Below are 20,123 nucleotides of genomic sequence, written 5' to 3'. Positions count from 1 at the left end.
ACAGGTTTTCCTTCGTTCCAAAAGCATGATAGTTTGTAGTCACTTTTTATCAGAGAGAACATACAATTTATATTTTTTACGAATATTGTGATTTAATAAACAATTAATGGAAAGCCATAACAGAAACAAAAGAGGTGAACCAACCATTACATTATCCTTCAGAGGCTAAGCTAAAAAAGACTTCCACAGGTCGTCGCATTATGGAGGAGCCCCAGCATCGACCCTCTCCTATAGCTAAAACTTGCCATTCCACCAGCGAGTCATATGAATTGGAGCGCACTTCCTCGAAGATCCAACATACACGAGAACATGTGGAGAGTCTCAAGCAAAGGATCGACTATGAACTAGATAAGCTGAAGAAGTTCCGCGACTATTTTGTAAAAGTCGGAGATTCGGAGAGGAGCGTCAAGAAGCCGGTATCAAAGGTGGTCCAGAGGAAGCACACGACTTGGCGCGAAAACCTGGAAGCCAATCGGACGCGGAGGAATCGTCTGGGTGGGATTCCTGGGGAGATCAAAAGAGTGGTAGCCGTAAAATCATCACCTGAGTCCGGGAACTCTAAAGAGTCTCCTCATAAGAAAGGTCCTACCCCGCCAGAAAAGTATACCCCAAAACCCACTCCTAAAGATAAAGAGTCCGGCGAGAAAAGACCAACTGGCGGATGGTGTTGGTGTTGCGGCCAGTGCAGTTATCCCTGCTCCGTGTACCAAGGTAGCTATGGCTCCCCATGCAATGGTGCCTGTGACTGCGACTGCATCACCAATGGATGTTGCAATTGGAATCCAGACCAGCAGTATCCGCTACAAGATTGCAGGGAAGTGTCACCCCATCAGGAGTGTCGGTTTGGAATTCCCTATCGAGTCTTTCCCAGGCAGACTGCCAACCGAAAAGTTTCCGATCTGAATACTGAAGAGTATTTAAGAAATGCTAAAGACTGTGCCGCCATGATGCCCGATCGGGCCAAGAAACCCATTAAGAAATGCCAAAGGAGTCCTTCCACTGGAAGCAAGCGGACGGAGTCGTCTGGAAGAGCCAAAAGCCCTATAGGGGTGGCCATGTTAAAACTAGACAAAAAATGCACTAAAATTCAAGAGAAGAAATTAGAAAAACTTTGTGAAAAGCCAGTGAAAAAAGAGCAAAGGACAATTAAAAAGGAAGTGAAAAGGGAGCAAAGGACATTGGAAAAGCCAGTGAAAAAGGAGCCAAAGTGCACCTGGGAGAACGATAGAAAAATCAAAGATGAGAACTACGAGAATTACATAAGAATGTATGAACAAGAAAACTGCCGAGATATACCCCCTGAATGTGCGGATAATAAAGGTCCTTCTCCTTGTAATATTAAGGGGAGAACCTATCCCCAGGTGGAAAAGTGTCCTTTTGAAAATCAACCTTCCAGTCTCATGGATTCTGATAAAATTAGGGAAAAGATTAGGAAGTTGATCGATTTGAAGAACTTTCGGGGTCACCAGAGAGCTGAAGAGAAACCCAATAGTTGTGAGACCTATAATGAACCCCGTAACTTGCCCGATCTTGGAAGAGAAAATTCAGAAATTCAGATATGTCTTCCCTACTGGTGCACTGATCATATCCCATGTAATGCCCAACAAGAGAACAGTTGTGAAAGTTTCGATGAAGCTCTCAACAGAAAATGTCTCGAAGAAATGGCACGCGAGAAGGGTAACCCCAAGATGGAGTGTAATTATTTTATGGAAGGAGGACCAACTGGTACATGTCCTGAGGACCCATGTGTAAATCAAAATCCAAGTAATACTTCATTATTTAATTTGAAGTCGTCATTTGAGATCGAAAATCATCGGGTTCTTAGTCGAAAAACTTGTGAATGTCGTAGGGAGACCCTTGTAAGGCAACAGCCACGAAATGAAAGATCACTACCTTCTCATTATGCTGGGCAATTAAGGGAACCCTGTTTAGGTTCCAGAGCTTATCAATATAAGAGTGATTCCCCAGAACGAAGAAAAAAGGCCCAGACTATGGCAAGTTGTCGAAAGGAGTGTCCCAGCCAAACAGAACCCCAAAATATGTGCGAAAAGGCTTCGCAGGTGAATATGGTTAGGAAATATCAAAGGGATACGGGTGGAAGTCAAAAAAGATCGGCCCAACCCGACAAAAATTCATTTGGTTTTCGAAGTGGAGCTGAAACTAAAAGAAAGTTTGAAAGCCCACACCGCAAAAAAATTGAAAAGGATTGCGATTGTTCCTCGAGAGCTCAGGGCAATTCTCCTAGAGAGGCGGCTGCTAAAAAGGAAAAGCCCCAACACATTTATAAAAAAGAAATGTCCAAACAATCTTACACTGATGATTGCAATCATCAGCAACCGAATAGGACTTTTGAAAGACGCCCCAGGGAGAAACATCGAGGAGGATCCCCTCAAGCTTCCTACGACCAGGCTGGTCGTTTCCAAAAGGAGCTTTGTAAAGGTCTAAGTAAACACGTTGTGTGTGGAAAGGAAACCTTGGCTTCTAATATGCCAACTTCTAAAGAGGATCAAAGTTCATCGCAGCCAAGTAGCGACTCACATGAGCCTTATACATCCTTTAGGCAACCTAAGTGGAAGGAAAATTCCAGGGAGTGCAATCAGAGTCCCATACCTTTCCAAAAAAGAAAAGGATCGTATGATTATTCCTATAGCCCCCATGAAGAAAGAAACACTCCACCGCAAGAGCCTTGCAGTCAAAGAACAAGAAATACACCAAAATATTCCCAAGAAAGACAGGACTATGGGGATTCCTATACCCACTCAGGATATCAGGAAAGAGATACCCATTATAAGCCATTCAATCAGAACCTGAAAAGGGAGCTTCCAAATCAAACTATTAATTCAAAAGATTTTTATACTACTTTGCCATCTTTTAGAAACCAAAGGGATTGTGAAAGGCAATACGATGAATGTATGAGAAGGGAGTCTGTTAGCCAAAGAAAAGAACCCTATAACCCACAAGGGTTGAGCAAGGATACAAGAAGTTCTCCTTGCGAACCAGGCAATAGAGGCAACCAAAGGGAACTCAAAGAATCAAGTACAGATTCTAATGTTGGTTTTAACTATCAATTGAAATATCACCCTTCCGGGTTCCTTAGTCCGTTGAAAGGTAGACATAATGGTTCGTATCATCCAGAGTCTGGACCATGTCACTCTCAAAGATGCAACTGTGAGAGATGTGTGGCGCAAAGCCGCAATCAAAGGGTATTTAATAAATCCTACCAGAACCAAAATAATGATTATATGGATCAAGGATCTCCTGTTGATAGATACAAAAGTATGACCAGGTCTACACCACCAAACTTTTCTTACTTCTATCAAGTATCCGATGATCCTAAAAACACCAAGAGAAACCCTGATAATGATGTGGCCTATAGTCCTAACAGGGCTAACTATACCAACAAATGTGGGGAAGAAGAGTATGAAGGTTCTTACAAAAAATCGAATGAGGAAAGACCACCATCCAGTCAAAGAGCTCCCAACTATTCAGCCAGAAACTTGGAAAAGACATTTGTACAAGACTCCTACAAAAAATGGATTCCTGATTCATATGAAAGTAGACAGAACCAACAGAGATCTCAAAATGAAAATCGACAGAACAGGGAAAGATCTCCCTATAAAGGAAGAGTAACTTCTCGAAGTCTTAGCCCAACAAAAAGAGAATCCCTTGATTATTTTCAGGCAGAGCTAAACAAATCTTTAATGAAAGACTCTCACAAGGATATGAAACCAAAATCAATTGAGGACAACTTTAGAAATAAGAATGAAGAATGTAGAGAAGACGACTCACGTATGAATCCTTTATCTTCTAGGAAAGAATATACATCTCGAGATCCTAATGAGGTAAGACCCTTTTCCCGAAATGCTAGTCCGATCAGAAGCCAGGATCCCCCTGGATATTTGAAAAGGGAGGTAGAAGAATCTGCCATAAAAGACTTATGTAAGGAACCAGAATCCAGAGAACCAGAGAGACATATCAAGCATGGAGCTTCTAGGGAAGCCGATGGTCGAATTAAACAAAAATCTAGAGAAGTAGGTAGCCATAAGCATGAATCTACTAGAGAAGAGGTTACACCTATTGAAGAAAAAACTTTTAAGGAAAAATACAGACCCCAAAGACATCCAAATGAGCTAAGGTCTTCTTCCCGAAATGATGGTCCAAGTAGATGCCAAGCAGCCGTTGAATATTTTCAAAGGGAGATTGGAGAATCCTTAAAAGACTCTCAAATGGCTGTACAACCGGAATCATTTGAGGCAGTTGATAGGAAAATTAAACATGAATCTGCTAGAGAAACCGATAGACATATTAAACCTGAATCATCTCGGAAAGAACATGAATCCCAAAGGCATCCAAAGAAGGAGGGACAATCTTCTCGAGGAACTAGTCCAATAAAAGGACAGTCCTTTGATCATTTAAAAGAAGACCACGGACAATCCTTAAAAGACTCACACAAGGATGTGAAACCAGAAACATTGAACGAAACCAAGCATGGACCTTTGAGGAAACAAAACTCAGTTTCAAAAGAGAGAAGACCACCATCTCGAAGTCCCAGCCCGAAAAAAAGGCAGGTTGTTGATGGTTTCAATAGGGAGATGAGAGAATCACTATTAGAAGGATTAAGTTATCCTAAATCACTTACATATCCTGATAGACAAATGCAACTATCTTCTCCCAATCGGTCTCCCAGGGAAGATTCTTCAGCAAGAAGAGTTTTCAATAAGTTACGATCAACTTCCAAAAGCACTAGCCCTGATCGGGATGATTCAAAGAGGCCAATAAAAACATTAGTGAATGATTCTTACAGGAAATTGAGCCCTGACTCTCACAGGGAAGAGAAAGGGACATCGCCAGAATCCCAAAGAATCCATAAAGTATCATCGAATGATTCCTACGCGAAATTTACTCAAGAAATATCTAATTTCACCAGACAAAGATTTCCCGAGCAATATAGAACTGAAACAGGAACTCCAAGAAGTTTTAGTCCCAACCGAAGTGTTCCAGGCCTTGAGAAGTCTAATAGAACTATGCGACAAGAACTTATGAAAGATGCTCATAAGATAGTTAATCCTGGATCGTCCAAAGAAGCAAATAGATTGGTTAATCAGGAACCTTTAGACGTTTCTCATAGAGAAGCTGGACCAGACGATTCCAGTTTATTAAAAAAATCCCCCAATGATACTTACACTGTGGGAAACCAGGAAATGGTTAATAAATCCAACAGTTATGAGGAGAAATTGGCTTCCAGGAGGTCTAGAAGCCTTTCGGTACTTGATGAGATGAGACAGCTGGACGATGAGCTTGATGAATCCTACAGGGAGTTGCCGGAGTCACTAAAAGAACCCAAAGTTCATAGAGTAGCCTCGACAACTTTCACAGACACTTGCTCTGATGCCACGGTTATAAAAGGACCTGATCATTCATCAAATCAACGGATAAATAATAGCCCTAATAGACAGAGTAGACAAAGCCGCTCTCGAAGCTCCAGCCCAATGAGAAGCCACGCCAGTCTAAACGATTCCATAAGACAGATGAGGGAATCCCTAATACATAGCTCCCACAGCCAGCTTCCTGGCACTTTCCAACAGGTAAAATCCCGTGTCTCTAGTCCTCATAGAAGTCCTAGGGAAATGAGGGAAGCAATATTGAACAACTCGTACCAGAGAGAAAGTCCAAGACGCTTCACACAGGAATCCCCAACAGAAAGCCCTACTCCAGTTGCTTATCAATCTCCGGACGAACATCGCCATGCCTCGGGTCACGATCGGGAACCATGTAGAGGTCCTTATGCGGATTCCGATGAAGATGCTCCCAATTATAGTTACCAACATTTCAAGCAGAAACCTCCTGTTGTTAAATCGCGGCCATCAAGTAGTCCCTACCGAGATTTCGATTCACATCCAGAGTGGCTGGAAACATTCGAGAGCTGTGATCGCCCAGATGATGTTTGTGGGTCATCTCGAAGCTTCAGCCCCAGAAGGAATACTAGTACCGATGGTACTTACTCCTTGCCAGCATCGTATCGAAGCACCAGTCCTTGCAAAAGTCATACTTCCGATCCGTACCCAAGGGATAATAGTTCCTCCAGCACAGAATGTCACGACGAACAAAGGGAATGTTTCGAGTTCCAGTCCACTTGCGAGGATAACGAACCTCCTAGAGCTTCGTGCCTTGCCTGTCAGGAGAATGATGAGTCCTATTCTGAGATGGATACTGTTTGCGAAAAGAGCGATCGTTGTGTCACCTTCAACGACGAGGATTGCAGTGTTATCGATTGGGATCGGGTCTTGCTGGAAGATGGTGAAGAGGATCAAAGCGTAGGACTTCCCCATACATGCAGTGAGTGAAGGGATATTTAAATGGATACTATTGCCATACATTTCATGTATTTTAAATTCCAGGATCAAGCAGCTCAGCAGATCACACTTGCAGGGAGTCCATCTACGGATCGGCGGAGCACACATGCACTGAATCCGTATGCGGAGACGACTGTGCCAGTGGAAGACAGAGAGACTATGGTATTCCAACGTTCGAGGCCTGCCCCTGCATGTACCAGACCTATCTGAGTTTAGCCGCCATGTGCCAGTCCAATGAAAGATACATACAGTGACAGGTTCTCGAACTATAAACAACAGACAGCCCTTAAAACTGTACTCTTTTTTAGTTTTTATATCCTTAATTTATATATTTTGTACATTTATTAAATTTGAATTAAAACACAACTAGAAAAATAATTAAAGTGGAATGTTTTTGGACGGGAAGGACTTTTCTACAGTGTCTTCGAAGGCGCTCGCGGGCTGTGCTCCCGACTTCTAGCCCTGGCGAAGCGATCCTCGTTGAGATTGGATCGCAGATCCCGTACCTGCTGCTCATATTCGGTGGCCAGACGCTCCTGGTGGCTGCAGCGCTCTCGTTCCTCCTGCAGCTCTTTCTATAGTGGAGCAAGATATATATTATATGGTATGGTGTGGAATAATTGAAGTCCTTACCAAGGCCTGTTGGTATTGCCTTTCCAGCCGCTGCATGTGGCTTCTAGCTCTAATATCCCCATCTTCCTGCCGCTGTTGGTCGTTGTGCAAGCGCTCCAGCATCTGGTCGGCGGTGTCAGTGGTGACCTGTTTCATGGCGCTCGCCTGCTGAAGTTCATCCTTTAATCTTTCGCACTGTTTTTCCAGCTTAAAAGATTAATATTTTATAAATTTAATATAAAGAATTTAGGACCAAAACTACTCTGAAGGTTACCTTCTTCCGGATGTCGTTGACTTCGTTGAGCTCTGCATTGAGCTTTAGCTTTTCCGCGTCCAGTTTATCGCAGAGCTCCTTGCGAGCTTCGAGGTCCACCTTTTGCACCAGCACATCGCCCTGTGCCTTTTCCAGATCTCGCTCCAGACAGCGTATGGTGGCCTTTGCGGTGGTAAGCTGCAAGTCCATCTCCTCCAGAACACACTGCTTGGTGTGCAGTTGAGCCCTCAGACAATGAATCTCTCCCTCTAGATCGCAGATCTGCCGTCTGCAATTAAATTATTAATTATTTCAGTGTTTAAATAGAAAAGATATTAAATTTCTTACTTGAACTCTGCTGCCTCGCACTCGAGACTCTGGTTGTTTCCTTCCAGCGCCACTTGGTCCTGGCTAAGGCAGTGATAGTGGTCCAAGAGCTCGTCGCGTTCCTTTTCCTTTAAGTGAGATGACACCTGTATTCCGGCCCTAGGACTAAGTAATCTTAACCTCTAATTTAATAACTAGACTGACCTTCTGGGTGAGCAGGTCCTCGGCCTTCTTCACCTCCTGGACATACTTTTGCAGCTGCTGCCTCATGTTGGCCACCTGCTGCTCCGAGTCCTTCAGTTTTTTCTGCAGTGTCTTGGCCTCTGCCTGGGCGTCGCTCAGCTTGTCCATCAGTCGTCTGTGGGGCAATGTGTTGGATTATTACAAAAACACCTCTAATGATTGAAGTGGGGGCCCACAAAAGAAAAACAAGATGTGCCCCAGCGCGGAAGCCATTCTATGATAGCCTCAGTTCGCTAATGACTTTTTTTTGCGCTTACCCGTTCTCTGCTATTGCCTCATCGCGGCTGGCTTTGAGTGCCACAATCTGTTGCCTCAGCGTTTTACTTTCCGTTGAGGTCTCCGTCAGTTCTGAGTCGCGTTGCCGGTTCCTGTTGGTCAGCTTTCTGGAATACAAAGAATACAAATCAATTGGAAACCAACGAAGGCGGGGAGTCGGCAAACAATCAATGCCAAGTGTCTGCCAGAACCTGACCCCCTTCCGATGGCCATAAAGAGAGAGGGTCTGCTTAGACAGCTTACACTTGGAAAAAAACTTTCTAATTGAAGTCTACATGTGGGTTATATATCATATCGTACCATCGTTGTGGTAGGTCAACAGATTGCCACTCTTTAAGATTCATATTCCAAGATTAAATCAATTACGAGTCAAGATCGCAGGGCAGTGTCTAGCTTTGAGTAGAGATGCCAGGCACGTAGCCAGTATATCCACATCCACATCCGCACATGGCCCAAACCCGAACCGAAGCTCAAGAACACGCCGCAGTAGCAGTCAACGGAGGCAGTCAAAGTCGCCAGCCATCGGCGTCCGTCATTAAGGCTAAACAAAGTTCAAATACCCGTCTTAAAAGGCTAAGAGAGCGGCCATAGCGAGAGAGAGTCTGACATTTGGCTGGTTACCTTTCTGGCCAGACTCGCCTTGTGTAGTTGGCCCGAATGCTAAGAGAGTTGGGCTCAGACGTTTCTTACCTGCCCGAGCGAACGGATCGCGGTCGCTGGCTCGGTCAGTCAATCACTCAGTCAGTCAGTCAGTCAGTCGCTCAATCGGTTCGTCCATCCGTCGATTCTACCTATGGGATTACCTTACTGTGATCGGGTTTCTGTTTGTTTATTGTGCGTCCGTCGTGATTGCTGAATCCAAATCAAAACACAATTATCCAAACAACCAGTTTGGATTTTATTGACAAAGAAGTTGCAAAAGGTGCGAAAACCAGGCCTGAGGGCGTCTTTAATTCCCAGAAAGTCGGAATAAATAAATCAATTCATGAAGAGGAAGTCTTTAGTGGTTCTGAGTGTTGGTGTTCTTGGTTCGGAGGGTCTGCCGTGGAGTGACTCATTAAAGTCGTTTCTTAGAAAACAAAAGTTGAAGAAATAAAACTTCAAACTAAATAAAACTGTGTATCTAATCGTGTGTTAATGAAGAAACAAGGAAGGAATTTTTAAACCAACTTCCTAAATTAATTATAGACTTGAAGCGGAAAGAGATGCTTAAAGAACATTATCTTTAAAGTTAGAAATATTTAACATTCAGTATAATTTAAATATCATTATATTTATCTTCAAAGATATATAAATAAATCCCAGAATACCTTATCTTTTAATCCTAAATTCAGTTCTGAAACCCATATTCTTAGAAACCCAAACCCTCACTCCATTTTAATGACATTTAAAATTCCCTGAAAAACATTTCCTAATTAAGTTATAAACCCAGTTTTTAACAAAAAGCTTGCGAAAGATTTTAATAAAAAAAGTAAAAATAAACCAAAGGAGATTCCCTGGGAAAGCCAGAATCAAAGACCGACAAAGGCCCAAACCGTCAAAACCAGTTGGCTAAGTTGGACCAAACTGACCACATATCATGCAATGGGCCGCCCAAAAACTGACGGGCAACTGGCGCACCAAGTGTGTGGCACCTTTCGTGTCTGGACAGCGGATCCAGTGGATCGCTCCAGCACCGCTTCGCTGAGTGTTGCTGCCACATGCAGCGGTTTCGTCATCGACGCTTGCCGCTTACATAAGAAGCTCCCCTCGATTATAGCCACTTGCTGCTCCAGTTCCGGCTGCAGCTCCAGCTCCAGCAGAAGATTTCTGGCCCACGGAGGCGAAAAGAAGTCAAGATAAATGGGTATTTGGGTCATGGTTAACCGCGCTGGCCAACCGTTTACTGGTTTTCAGTGTTTTGATTTTGGTGTTTTTTTTTCTGTCTGTTTCGATTCCGATTTTGGGGTTTTTGGCCGTTTTTGCGGTTTGTCCGGCCAACATGATAATCAGCTAGCTGCCCCAAAGGGTTGGCTAATACGAATTGGACCCGCTTTAAGCCCTGCTCCAAGCTACAAGCTCCAAGCTCCACCTCGACAATAGAAAAGTCATCCATCATCCGGTTTAATGAGAGTTTCCTTCCCCGAATCGTATCTTTAGGGGTCTGGTGGCGGATGCATAATCACAGACTAAGTTTAATTTGGAATTAATTTAGTTTAATGACTAAATTTCATATAATTTCGAATGTCAATATTTAATCTGTCTGGTGTGGCGAATAAATGACCCTCAAACCAGTCGCAGGTGCTAAACAGAGCTTGGGGGTGTGATAAATCATGGCAGGGAATCGTGGAGTTTACAAAAAATAACTTAAATATTTGTAACTAAAATTAGCTTCATTAAAAAAACGAGATATGGTTTGTTTTGTTTAACATTTAAATTTTTGTTTGGAAATATTTGAAAACTTGTTTTTAGAAATACCTATTTTTAAAAACAAACTACTTTCCTTTCTCACCAGCACCATGAGACGTCGAAAGCTTTTAATTTTCTGGGCTGCTCTGCAGGCCGGCAGCTCCATCCTCACCTGCCTACTCCTGCTACTGACCACCTCCCAAAACACCCACCAAGTGTCAGCCGGCATTGTGCCACCGCCCTGGAGTGATCCCGCCAAGAACCCCTGCGCCAGTATGGCCGGCGGCTGGCAGTTTCTTTACTGGGCTCCTCTAAAGAAATGCTTCAAGATCTTCACACTGGGTTATCCATGTCCGGATACAATGGAGCTGAGTCCCACGGCGGTGAGTGCCAAGAGGAAGGATCTGCCAGCGGCAGAGTGCCGGTGTCCGCCAGGAACGGCCCTCAGTCCCCTGACCCAGAATGTCTGCTATCAGCTGTATGAGAGGGGGCCCTGCCAGAAGGACGAGTACTTCCAGCCCATGCCGGACCAGGGCAAGAGGTGAGTGGGTTTCAGCTTAATGAATCCTCAGTAATGTACCACATGATCCTTACCAGATCCAGCAACCGATGGGGCACCTGCAAGCGACCATTGAGCTGCCCCGAGGGCATGATCTTCTGGCCGAGGGACAACAAGTGCTATGTCCGGCACACCAAGGGGCCTTGCAGTCGCGGGAAGCTGTTGGTCCTGAACGAGGATGGACTGGCCGAATGCCATTGCGAGGATCAGGGAGAGCTATCCTTGTACTACTACCCAGCCGAGGACTCCTGCTATGAGCACTTCACCAAAGGACCCTGCTCGACGCCGGGTCACATCTTCCTCCCGGGCGGGCGGTGCGATTGCCAAAGGCACCTGCCCCACTATCATGCTCCTCAGCAAATGTGCTACGAGCTGGGTATACACATTGGATTACATTGCCTCCTAATCTCATAGTGCCTCCCTAAATGCAACATTTCCTCCTTTTTCAGACACCCCTGGGCCCTGTCCTCCTGGCCACATCTTCCGCATACCCGACGACGCCCACGAGGCGTCAGAGAGCACCCTACAGCTCCTGCCCCGGGCCAAGTGCCTTTGCAAGGAGGGCTATGTGCCCTGGAGCGACGGCATCTGCTATCGGCTGTACACAAGAGGTCCCTGCGAAGTCAATGAGTTCCTGGTGAACGGAACCAGCTGTGTGCGCAACTTTTGCGGCAAGAACCGCTTGTACTTCCCGGCAGAGGACTCCTGCTACCGGATCGGATCTCAAGGACCCTGCTCCCTGCACCAGGTGGTGATCTTCGACTTCACCGCCAGGCCGTCTGTGGATGGGATCTCGTACAATGGCATGTGCGGGTGCTCGGGAGTGCTGACCAATTTGGACCAGCAGTGCTCGGGCGACGGAAGCGAAAAGGAGCAGAACATATGCGAGTCCACCCCGGGGATGGTGGAAATCAACGGCCAGTGTCATAAGCTTTATAGTCGTGGGCCGTGCGGAGCTGGCCAGTGGCTGGAGCCCCTCAAATCCCAGACATCGAACGGAACGGGCATCCTGCCGCACGCCAGCCGGGCCAAGTGCGTCTGCCGGCCGGGATACACGCCCTCGGAGGCGGATCAGCGCGGCATGAGCAACTGCAGCGCTCCCAGCGTCAGCCTGGCGAGGTATTTAACCAACGAGCGTCTCAACTCAAAGTTCCTCAATGACCTGCACCTTGGTGGGGCCACCTGAACACCACCTAGATCTTCCAGCTATTCTCTATCTCGCATGCCCCCCTTTCTCCACCTTTCCACATCTGTTGTTGCATGCCCCGTGTTGGTCGATCGCTCTGATCTCTTGTTATTCCATTAACCACATTCTCTCTCTTTTAGGTGGTTTTTAGAAATATTCGGTTAACGTGTTCGATAGGAAGAGATTGTGCCATGAATGTATTACATCGACTTGTCTGCGAGTTGTATTTAAGGGAGCTACTTCCCATAAGACGAACTAAACCGCTAATGTTTGTTAAATAAACAGTGATTACTAAGTAAATATTTTAAAACCTAATACAACCATGTCTTTTCAGTTACTTACCTCACTTGATCCTCCAGATCCTTTACATTCTGCTCCAGAGTATTACGTTTCTCCTTGCAATCCTTGAGCTCGTACTCCAGCTTATAAACCCTCTCCGTCTTGTTATCTAATTGATTCTAAAAAGTGTTCATTTTTTAAGAATTAGAATCCCTAATCGATGGAATAATGGAAAACATACCAATAAGGTGTCCTTTTCGTGCTCCAAGCTGATGTAGGTCTGCCGCAGGGCTGCGATTTCGGTGCGGAGCTGGGTGACCTCGTTGCGGTTGGACTCGCGACTGGAGTCCATAGTGCTGGCCCGGACATCCGCCGAGTGTCTCTGCCGCTCTGCCACCATTAGCTTGCCTTGGTAGTCGGTGATGATGCGCTCGTTTTGTTCATTCAGCAAACTAAAAAAAGAATTAAGGAATATAATGGTTTTAAAAATAATTAAAATTAGTGTAAGCATTCCCCCACCTTATCTGATCATTTTCGGTCTTGAGGCGTTCTATTTCCGCCTCCAGGGGAGCTATACGCTTCCTCATTTGGACCAGATCCTCCTGGAGCAGAGTCAAGTTCGTCTCCACCGGTATCCGAGCTGAGTTGAGTTCCCGCTTCTCCCGCTCCAGCTGCCTTAGACGATCACTGAGCTCCTCGTTGCGCAGGCGCAGTGTCTGCAGCTCCTCGGCATGTAGTTGGACATTGCTGAGCTGCTTCTCCCTTAAAGTGTCTCGCTCGCAGCGCACTCTCTCCAGTTCGGTTCTGGCGCAATCCCGTTCCCGCTCCAATCGTCCAATGGTGGCCTGCACACAGTCGCTGTGGTTACTGGTCACGGTGCTTCCAGAAGAGGCAGTGCCCGGAGGAAGAGTCTCGTACTGCACACTCTTCTGTGGCGAGAAGGCCGACTTGCCAACGGGAAACAGTTCTGTGCGAAGTGCCTTGAGTTCTTCGTCTTTGGACTTGATTTGGGCATGCAGGAAGGCTATCTCCGTTTCGGAGCCACACTTGCCCATCAAGCGCAGGTACTCCTTCTGGAAGAAATCCCTCTCTGAGGTGAGGCGTATCTTCTCCTCATCCAGAGTGCCGTGCTGGTTCTGATCCTTCAGTTGCTTTTGCAGTTCCAGAATCTTGTCCTGCATCTGGGCCAGTTTCTTCTTGTGCTTCTCATTGGTGGACTCCAGTTCCTCTTCGCGACGCGTCAGGACGTTCAGGCGCTCGTTCATGTTACGATTATCGCCTGGAATGCCGCAGAACCCGCCCTGTAGTCGGTGATCCTTTGACTTTTGCAACAGCTTTATTTCCGATTGCATTTGCTTGATCTCCAGCTCCTTGGCATCGATCTCAGCATTGGCCATCTCCTCCACTTGGAGAGCCGCTTCCTTCAGCTCATCCAACTGCATCTGCAGCTTCTTGTTGTCCTCCTGGGTTTCCACCGCCCGCTGCATGGCATCGTGCATCTTGTCCTGGAACTCTCGCACTTGCAGCATCAGTTCGCTCTTTTCGCGCTGCAGCAGATCAATGTCCTGCGAGAGGGTGCCCACCTCCTTGTAGCAGCAGTCCTTGGCCAAAGCGGCGGGCGGTCGGCCACCCACGAGCATGTCATTCAGTCGCCGGATCTCCCGATTCCTGGCCTCCACTTTCCGTTTGTAGAACTCCAGCTGCTCTCCGGCGGTCGTCAGTTCGTTCTGAATCTTGTCCAGTTCCTCTTGGCCACTGGTCTGTGTTACTGTCACCCCATCTTTGGTGGTGGTGGTAGTCTTCTGGAAAACTCCGGCATTGCATTTCGTGCATTTCAGCGTCGAGGGGCCAAGCACTAGCGGTGGAGCATTTCCGCCACGCACGGTGCTTATAAATGGTTTTTTAACTAAAAGTAACAGAATATTAATTCAATAATTTAACAAAGTTTGTGGTATTCTACCTGGACCACTGGCTCCTCCTCGCAATCGCTTAGTATTACTTGCTGATATTAATTGTTTGCTGAGCAGGGCATCTAGTTGGTTTTGTAGCCCGGCATTGTGGGTCTGGAGATGCTCCTTGTCGGTTTGCAGATCACGGATCTTTCGATCAGATTCTAGAGAGTTTGAAAATGAGAAGAAATGTATCATTTAACTGAGAATTATACTGGTCTAATGGTCGTTATGTTATGTATGGATGTAATAACTAGAAACCCACCGCACTGACGCAGCTCGTAATCCTCCCTTTCCCGAAGGAACTGCAAATGGAGTTCATTGCACTCGGCCAGGAGGCGTGAATTGTCGCACTTGTATGGCTCCACACCCAGTTCCCAACAGGTCCTTTCCTGAAAAGCCACAACAAAGGATTGCTTAGCAACCGACTATATGAAATGGAATATAGGACATACCTCCAGCAAGTCGGCAACTTTCTTTTTTGTGTCCCGCAGACACTCCGTCGTTTTTATTAAATCCCCGAATATGGCCTGGACCAGTGGAATCGCCAGAACGGGCAGTGTCTGGGTGAAGCCCATGATGTCCAGCTTGGAGCGAAGGTCCTTGAAGTCGCCATCGTTGATATTCATGGGTGGAAGCCAACTTTTAACAAGCAATAAACAATAAATAAGAAAACTAACAAAATCCTATGCGCCAAGAGTCAAAATGGTTAGGTGTGCCCGTTTCTTTTGGCATTCACAATGAATGTGTCAATTTTGTCTACTCGCCGCCAGTGGCGCCACTACTAGATGAAAACGTTACTTTTTGAAATTAATTTTTAAATAAATTTCAAATATAATTTGTAATTGCATTCAACAACAAAACAATAAAAATGCTGTCTCCGTGCGACGAGCCAAGTCCCTCCACTGCTGAAGACATCTAAAAGCGACGGATGTTCATGTACGGATGCAGGCTCAGAAAATAGTGGTAGTCCAAATTCCCCATAGTGCATTAAAAGAAAGCCCTTCGAGCAGTGTGACCAGATGCATGATTCAATGAGGATGGGGATTTTTTTTAGTCCCAAAAACGGTATATAACGCGGCCTTCCCTCCATTCCCATTCAGTTGTCAACAGCTCGCCAAACGCTTGACTTCTCGCTTTTTATTTTTTTCTTTTTTTTTTTTTCAATCTTGTGCCTTTAATTTGGCTCAACTGGTTCTGTAATATTTTTTTTTTCCGGTCTTTCAGAATTTGGAAATGGCTTGTGCATCAATAAGAGCATCAGCTAGCATTCCTGTATTCATCATAAAGCTAAGAGGCCCAGACGACCGAGAGGCGCTCAAGAAACGACTTGTTAGATTATATTAAGCTATTTGTAATTTATTAAGCTAGGAGGAGTTAGTAAGGAAATTTCAAATTCTATATTTTAAATTTGAGGGACAGGAAAGAAATGTTATAGAGTAGAGACCATTGTAGTTCGAACATAATACCCTAAAAGGGTCATGCAGTGCATATATCGTACTATAACGGCTAAGGAACAGAGGACTAAAGATTCGAGTCCTTCTATTAGAAATGTTAAAATGTAAGCGTGTTAGTAAATGCTGGCTATCTACATCCCCGTTAATAAGGTTATGCAGATAGACTACACAGAGCATTGTCCTACGATTTGTTAAGCTAGGTAAGTTTATAAGTTCTTTAGGGGGCAGGCGGCAAAGGAGGTGGAAGAGGTGAGTGCTACCCCTCTTTCTTTTTTCAATTTCAACCACTGCATCCATACCTCCTTCATCACCCCTGCTGGCTTATAACGCACCCCCTTCACCACCGAACATTTTTGGTGCTTTAAATGCATTCCAAAATTCGATAGTTCTTTCGAATACGGACAGAATTCGCAGTGATATAATATTGGGGTTTTTAGACAATTTTCGAAATGTTTTTCAAGAGCATTCTTTGATCGAAATACCCTAAAACAATAAGGGCATTGGGACCTCTTTGTGGTCCAAATTACATCATTGGCATCTAAATGCCAGGTGGCAATGTCACAATTAGTTAAATTCAATGTTAATGGCCGTGTTGGTACCAGAGAACTGCAACAATCCACCGGCACTTAAGGTGCACCGGGTAAATGTAGGGTGATTTTGACACCCTGGTGTTTTTACTTGTCAGAAAACTGGGTATAGGTGATTGCTTTGCAAGCATGTATGGGTGTGTGATGTTACAAGCATCAAATTAATTAGGTATATTTTTTGATTAGTGTGTATTGCATATTGCATATGGAGTAAGCGTCCCAAAAACTGCAGGTGAAAAGGAAGACACAAAAATGTAGGCAGAAAATGTGTTGAGTGATTTTGGTATTGTTTTTTTTTTTTTACATGCGTCCGCTTGTGTTGTTTTTTCACTACCTGCTGCTCAATACTTACCTGCTATTTTATTATTTAAATAAATAAGCTTATTTTATTTCGCTTCTTGCGTTCTTTTTTTAACAAATTAATACAAAATAATATAATAAATACTTTATTGAAATTTATTTATGTAGGAATGCAGAAATAGTAAATTATTTACGGTATCAGGCCCTAATCTATCTCTTTTTTCGGTTATAATATTGAATGCTAATGAAAATACTCTCTCGGCCGCTGCACTGCTCGATGGAATAGAAAGAAGTTGCAATGCTAATTTTGATAAAAGCGGATAACAGCTTTCCTTGGATTGCCACCATTCAATGGGTTCGAAGTCCTCGCATAAAGCAACTCTCTCTGTACAATAACTTTCCAATTCCTCAAAAGCAGATTTAGTACTATTATTTGAAAATGCAACAAGATGAGAAAAGAAAAACTTATTCTTTGTTACAATTGTTTGGTTTTTAGAGCTTGTTGCTATGAAGACATCCTATCCCTTAGGATGTCTCAAAGACAGACAACATTTGTGCCTTGACAAATTCGAATTTTGGTTGGCAACAAATTTTAAAACTTTTCTGCATGTATTGCAAAATATCCAGCCTTGAAGGACAGTTTGGTCTTCTTGTAGAATATCACTTAATATGGTCCATATTACACTTTTTCCTTTGTGTGCTGGAGTTACGGTGTATTCACCACGCTCTATTTTATTTTTAATTATTTCCGACGACATTGTAATCTTTCCAGACAGAATCAAAAATGAAATGAGCTTGAACGCAAAAGAAAGTAATAATTAAAAAACACCCGTGTACATGTGTGAACCCATACATATATTTACACCATGGTGTGTCCGAAACACCTGGGTGATTTATATGTGTTTTGCCTACTCATGCATATTTGCGTCCTGCTTTTTTTGTTACTTGTGCCTCTTTCTAATTTCCTTTTTTGTGCGAGTGTGACCGGCACGCGTAGCTCAAAACAGAATAGGTGAAAAGTCAAAATAACATCGGCACCTGTATGACCGGGTGCTTAAAAATTCCGGCACTCATGCCACACACAACATGTTTGATGAGTGTGGGTTTTTACTTTGCTTAAGCAGGAATGAGTTGCACCGAGACAACAATTGTATGGGGTGTGAGTAAGGTGGCAAAAATTGACACCCTTACCAACTTGGTACATTAGACACGATGTTCATAATGTCACCAACTGGCTGCACTGTTGGTGTTGCACGTGTTGGTACATTAGACACGATGTTCATAATGTCACCAACTGGCTGCACTGAATTACTTGCAATGTCCGCCACAGGCTGCGGCGTCGATGTTGCTGGTGGTTGTTGTTGTGGTGCGTATATTGTTGTTGCTGGTGGTGGTTGTTGTTGTGCGTATATGGTTGTTGCTGGTTATTTTTTTTTTTTTTTTTTGTTTTTTTTTTTAAATCGTTTATTAACAAAGAAAGAAAGACTTAAAACTAAGCTCTAACAAAAAAAAGAAAAAAGTGTCTACTAAATCCCTGTCCCCTGCGGTAATGCCGCTAGACTTTGCTTCGCAGGGCCAGGATTGGCGTGCTTATGCGCCCCACTACTGATTGACTAGGCAAGCCAAGCCTCCGCTCGGAGTCGCTCTAGCCGTCTGAGCTCCTTCATCGTGTAGGCGGCGAGGCTGCTCATTCCTGCCCAGAACTGGGCGTTCTCAACCAACCTCCGTCCGATGAGGTCCGCCGTCACTACTTCCCCAAGGAGTCTCCGCCCGGGGATTGAAAAGCGTGGCCAGTCCAGGACCACATGCTCCGCCGTCTCGTCTACCCCGCATTCAGGGCACCTTGGGTCGTCATCGTGTCCAAATCTGTAAAGGTAGCTCCTGAAGCACCCCCGAACATTTTTGGTGCTTTAAATGCATTCCAAAATTCGATAGTTCTTTTGCATACGGACAGAATTCGCAGTGATGCAACTTTGGGGTTGTGCGGCAATTTTTAAAATATTTTTCATGAAGGTTATTTGATCTAAATACCCCAAAACAATAAGGGCATTGGAACCCCTTTGTGGTCCAAATTACATCATTGGAATCTAAATGCCAGGTGGCAATGTCAAAATTAGTTAAATTCAATGTTGATGGCCGTGTTGATACATTAGACACGATGGTCATAATGTCACCAACTGGCTGCACTGACTACTTGCAATGTCCGCCACAGGCTGCGGCGTCGATGGTATTGCCACAGGATGTTGTGCGGCTATTGTTGTTGTTGCTGGTGGCTGTGTGTATATTGTTGTTGTTGTTGCTGGTGGTTGTACGTATATTGTTGTTTGATTTTGCGTGTTGATATGGAACTGGAGAAAAAAAAAATATTGAAAAAATATTCTTATAATACTACGACTAATTCAGCTTCATCCTCTTAGATGGTCCTGGCTCCTCGTCATCCTTCCTTGTCTTCTCGTCAGGGATTAGTAAATCGGTGACCGCCAAGTGACCTGCCGCAAGATGGACATCATGGGCCAGCTTGGCACCCAATTCTTCCATGTAATTGGAATTTACCAATGTTAGACTGAATGTCCTCTTTGGGAATCGATTGAACAGATTACCAAATAGGCACCCGAGGGAAACAAGCTAAAATTAATGAAAATAAGAATAAAACGTTTGTTTTATTAATTTTTGGAAACTTACCTCTTATTTATAACGGTCTTGTAATGGGGAGGGTACTCTCTTCTCCACCAACCGTTCAAAACCGGACAACTTTTTCTCAAAATTATCCTTTGAGAAGATGGGAATGGGAGTGGTGTATATAGAGGTCACTATTACATCCATAATTCCCGATCTTGTCATTGTAGCTCGGAAGTGCTGTAAATCATACAGAACCTGTATTCCGTGGTTCTGCATGAATTTAATGGCTTCCATATTGGCGGCGCATTTATCAGCCACCGCACCGACCAATGTGGTGGTAAGCCGGGTGCTTTTTTGTATACTACTTACCACCATTTTAACTCCCTTCAAAATGGCAGCCGATCCAATTTTTTGAATGCCACTTGATGCGTAAAAAAAAATTTAATTAATTTCATTTTAATAATATTAAGTAAATGTTGTACTTACCGCTCGCAAATAAACAATTTTCAAGTGTCGCGCGAAATTGGACACTGCTATGGAAAATATTTTCCAGTTTTTTATATTATTTGGGGCATTCTGTAAAAATATATTAATTAGTAAATATATTATATATATATATATAACAGATGGATCTCATCAAATATAATAATAAATGGTTCTTCGACCAACAGGAATTGTAAATTACTCTCAAAAATGGAAAATCCATTTTCGAGAGTTTCTTTTCTCTTGTTTAAC

The 20,123-nt window shown here is 44.2% G+C and overlaps 3 protein-coding genes across 9 annotated transcripts; 2 read left to right on the top strand and 1 right to left on the bottom strand.

Moving 5' to 3' along the window:
• The first annotated feature begins 6 nt into the window (after positions 1 to 6).
• Positions 7 to 6,607, top strand: LOC138926443 (serine/arginine repetitive matrix protein 2). The gene is made up of 3 exons (XM_070280512.1): positions 7 to 134; positions 190 to 6,336; positions 6,399 to 6,607. The coding sequence occupies exons 1-3, from the start codon at positions 107 to 109 to the stop codon at positions 6,605 to 6,607; spliced, it is 6,384 nt and encodes a 2,127-aa protein (XP_070136613.1). The 5' UTR covers positions 7 to 106.
• A 68-nt stretch (positions 6,608 to 6,675) lies between these two features.
• On the bottom strand, positions 6,676 to 15,168 carry Cep135 (Centrosomal protein 135kDa). 5 transcript variants are annotated; one of them, XM_017252247.3, is made up of 12 exons: positions 14,881 to 15,168; positions 14,691 to 14,817; positions 14,437 to 14,589; positions 12,996 to 14,382; positions 12,718 to 12,928; positions 12,540 to 12,655; positions 8,046 to 8,171; positions 7,750 to 7,903; positions 7,567 to 7,673; positions 7,240 to 7,507; positions 6,987 to 7,172; positions 6,676 to 6,928 (listed from the first exon to the last, which is right to left on the bottom strand). In XM_017252247.3, the coding sequence occupies exons 1-12, from the start codon at positions 15,052 to 15,054 to the stop codon at positions 6,767 to 6,769; spliced, it is 3,171 nt and encodes a 1,056-aa protein (XP_017107736.2). In that variant the 5' UTR covers positions 15,055 to 15,168; the 3' UTR covers positions 6,676 to 6,766. The 5 variants fall into 5 exon arrangements, with proteins under 5 accessions (XP_017107736.2, XP_070136615.1, XP_070136616.1 ...); XM_070280514.1 differs by having other exon boundaries at positions 7,567 to 7,719; positions 7,796 to 7,903; XM_070280515.1 differs by having other exon boundaries at positions 7,567 to 7,710; positions 7,796 to 7,903.
• Positions 8,780 to 12,507, top strand: LOC108132726 (uncharacterized). Of its 3 annotated transcripts, XM_070280518.1 has the most exons (5): positions 8,780 to 8,986; positions 10,559 to 10,993; positions 11,050 to 11,387; positions 11,461 to 12,130; positions 12,338 to 12,507. In XM_070280518.1, exons 2-5 carry the CDS (start codon positions 10,563 to 10,565, stop codon positions 12,360 to 12,362), a joined length of 1,464 nt encoding a protein of 487 aa, XP_070136619.1. In that variant the 5' UTR covers positions 8,780 to 8,986; positions 10,559 to 10,562; the 3' UTR covers positions 12,363 to 12,507. The 3 variants fall into 3 exon arrangements, with proteins under 3 accessions (XP_070136619.1, XP_043067871.1, XP_070136618.1); XM_043211936.2 differs by having other exon boundaries at positions 11,461 to 12,493; XM_070280517.1 differs by lacking the exon at positions 8,780 to 8,986 and adding an exon at positions 9,074 to 9,294 and having other exon boundaries at positions 11,461 to 12,493.
• Positions 15,169 to 20,123: the final 4,955 nt, after the last annotated feature.

This window comes from Drosophila bipectinata, chromosome 3L (assembly GCF_030179905.1).
Source record: "Drosophila bipectinata strain 14024-0381.07 chromosome 3L, DbipHiC1v2, whole genome shotgun sequence".
Classification (NCBI taxonomy): domain Eukaryota; kingdom Metazoa; phylum Arthropoda; class Insecta; order Diptera; family Drosophilidae; genus Drosophila; species Drosophila bipectinata.
The sequence above is the reverse complement of the archived record's forward strand: the minus strand, read 5'-3'. Positions and strand labels throughout refer to the sequence as shown.